The sequence below is a fragment of the Aricia agestis genome, chromosome 19, assembly GCF_905147365.1.
Source record: "Aricia agestis chromosome 19, ilAriAges1.1, whole genome shotgun sequence".
NCBI classification, from domain to species: domain Eukaryota; kingdom Metazoa; phylum Arthropoda; class Insecta; order Lepidoptera; family Lycaenidae; genus Aricia; species Aricia agestis.
In genome coordinates this window covers 6,282,582-6,284,236 of record NC_056424.1, presented here as the reverse complement: position 1 = coordinate 6,284,236, position 1,655 = coordinate 6,282,582, and the positions used below count along the sequence as shown (strand labels likewise).

At 41.9% G+C, this 1,655-nt stretch overlaps 1 protein-coding gene across 1 annotated transcript; it reads right to left on the bottom strand.

Moving 5' to 3' along the window:
• Positions 1–338: 338 nt before the first annotated feature.
• On the bottom strand, positions 339–1,168 carry LOC121736655 (protein lethal(2)essential for life-like). The gene has a single exon (XM_042127984.1). It carries the CDS (start codon positions 1,023–1,025, stop codon positions 459–461), a length of 567 nt encoding a protein of 188 aa, XP_041983918.1. The 5' UTR covers positions 1,026–1,168; the 3' UTR covers positions 339–458.
• Positions 1,169–1,655: the final 487 nt, after the last annotated feature.

Sequence of the window (1,655 nt, the reverse complement as noted above, 5' to 3'; positions counted from 1 at the left end):
TATTATTAAGGTCAAATATACAGTGCCGTAAATAGGGCGGTGCCACCGGTGCCCAGGCACAGGGCGTAGACTCTGGGTGGGCGCAAGAATGGCCAGGTAGACTCTTATTTTTTCGAATTGCTCCCGATAAGTACTTCCCGCTGCGCCCCAGAGATGTTTTGCAATGTAGTAAAAAAATAAATATATCCACAGCCGAACATATTATAATTTATAACCTTCTCCTTTTTGGAAGTCAGTTAAAAAACAAGGGTGCAGTTATATAGGCTCGCACAGGGCGTAAAAAAGGCTATTTACGGCACTGCAAATATAGGAGGGTTAAATAAAACATGCACTTTTGGAAATATTAAGTTTATACTTTATTTACTTAAATTAAAAATACTTGCAATCAGTCTTATTAATAAACGGTAGGTAAGTACTTATAAAGTACAAAATTAACCTAAGTTTCTTACACTAAGATTTTAACGTCTCTTCTTCTTCTGCGGGCATTTCGCTTCTTCCTCTGGTTCACCGTTGGGCTGATCTTCTTTATCCTCGATCTTCCTTCGGACGGGTCCAGTGTGTGATATCGGGACGACCCTTTCGTTCTTTTCTGAAGGCTTCTTTGGTGCGGTGATGGTTAAAACTCCGTCGGATGATAGCTTGGAAAGCACCGCTTCAGCATTGCAGCCATCTGGTAAGGCGTAGCGGCGCTTGAACTGGCGGGAGACGTAGCCGTGCTCATCCTGCTTCTCCTCGTGTTGACCCTCGACTATGACATAGTTGTCCACAACCTTGACAGAGATCTCCTCCGGCGAGAAGTGCTGCACGTCCAAATTCACTTGGAACTTGTCCTTGTCACTCTTTATAGTGGAGCCCACGTCTCGAGCCAGCGCCGAAAGATTTCGCCACGATCTCGAATAGTTTCTTAACAGGGGTCGATCGAACACGTCCGTCAGAAAATCATCGGACGCCAAATCCAAGCCGAATAGCTGGTCTCGAAGGCGTCGCGGACGAATCTCGTCCAACAAGTACGGTATTAGAGCCATCGTACGGTTTTTAATTCGCTTATCAACGAAAATTCACTTCAAACTTAGATACTTCGATGCTTTTGGATTGTACTCGGAGAATAATCGCTTGTTTATCGCGTTGAGTTGCACTCAATGCTCAAGTTAGCGTTTAATTCCATAAACTGACGCTTCGAGCTCGACGGCGCTGTTATATAGGCATTCGACAATGAAATAGAAATTTCTTGAATGTGCTAGAAAAGTGACATCTAGCGAGTGACTTCTAGACTACATGCGAACTCTCTTGAAATATCTTTGAAACTGCCATCTAGTGGCGAGTAGTTGAATTTTTATTCACTCTTTATTAAACCACAGAATACGTCGCTACCTTGGATGTAGCCGTTATAGTACAGTGTTCTAGGGCTAGATGGCGCTTCTTCCGGGTTTATTGACCTTTGTAACTCAGTATTTTAACTGACTTCCAAAAAAAGGAAGAGGTTAGATATACGTTCGGGCATCGATTTTTAGTTTTTGTGTGTATGTACACAATATGTAGAGTAAAAATTATTATAATTTTTTTCAGAAAATAGAAATGTCTGAAAAAATTAAGCCATATCTGTGAAATGGGAACTTTCTACGTAAACAGTAAACACTGCCTTGCTTTGTTTGATA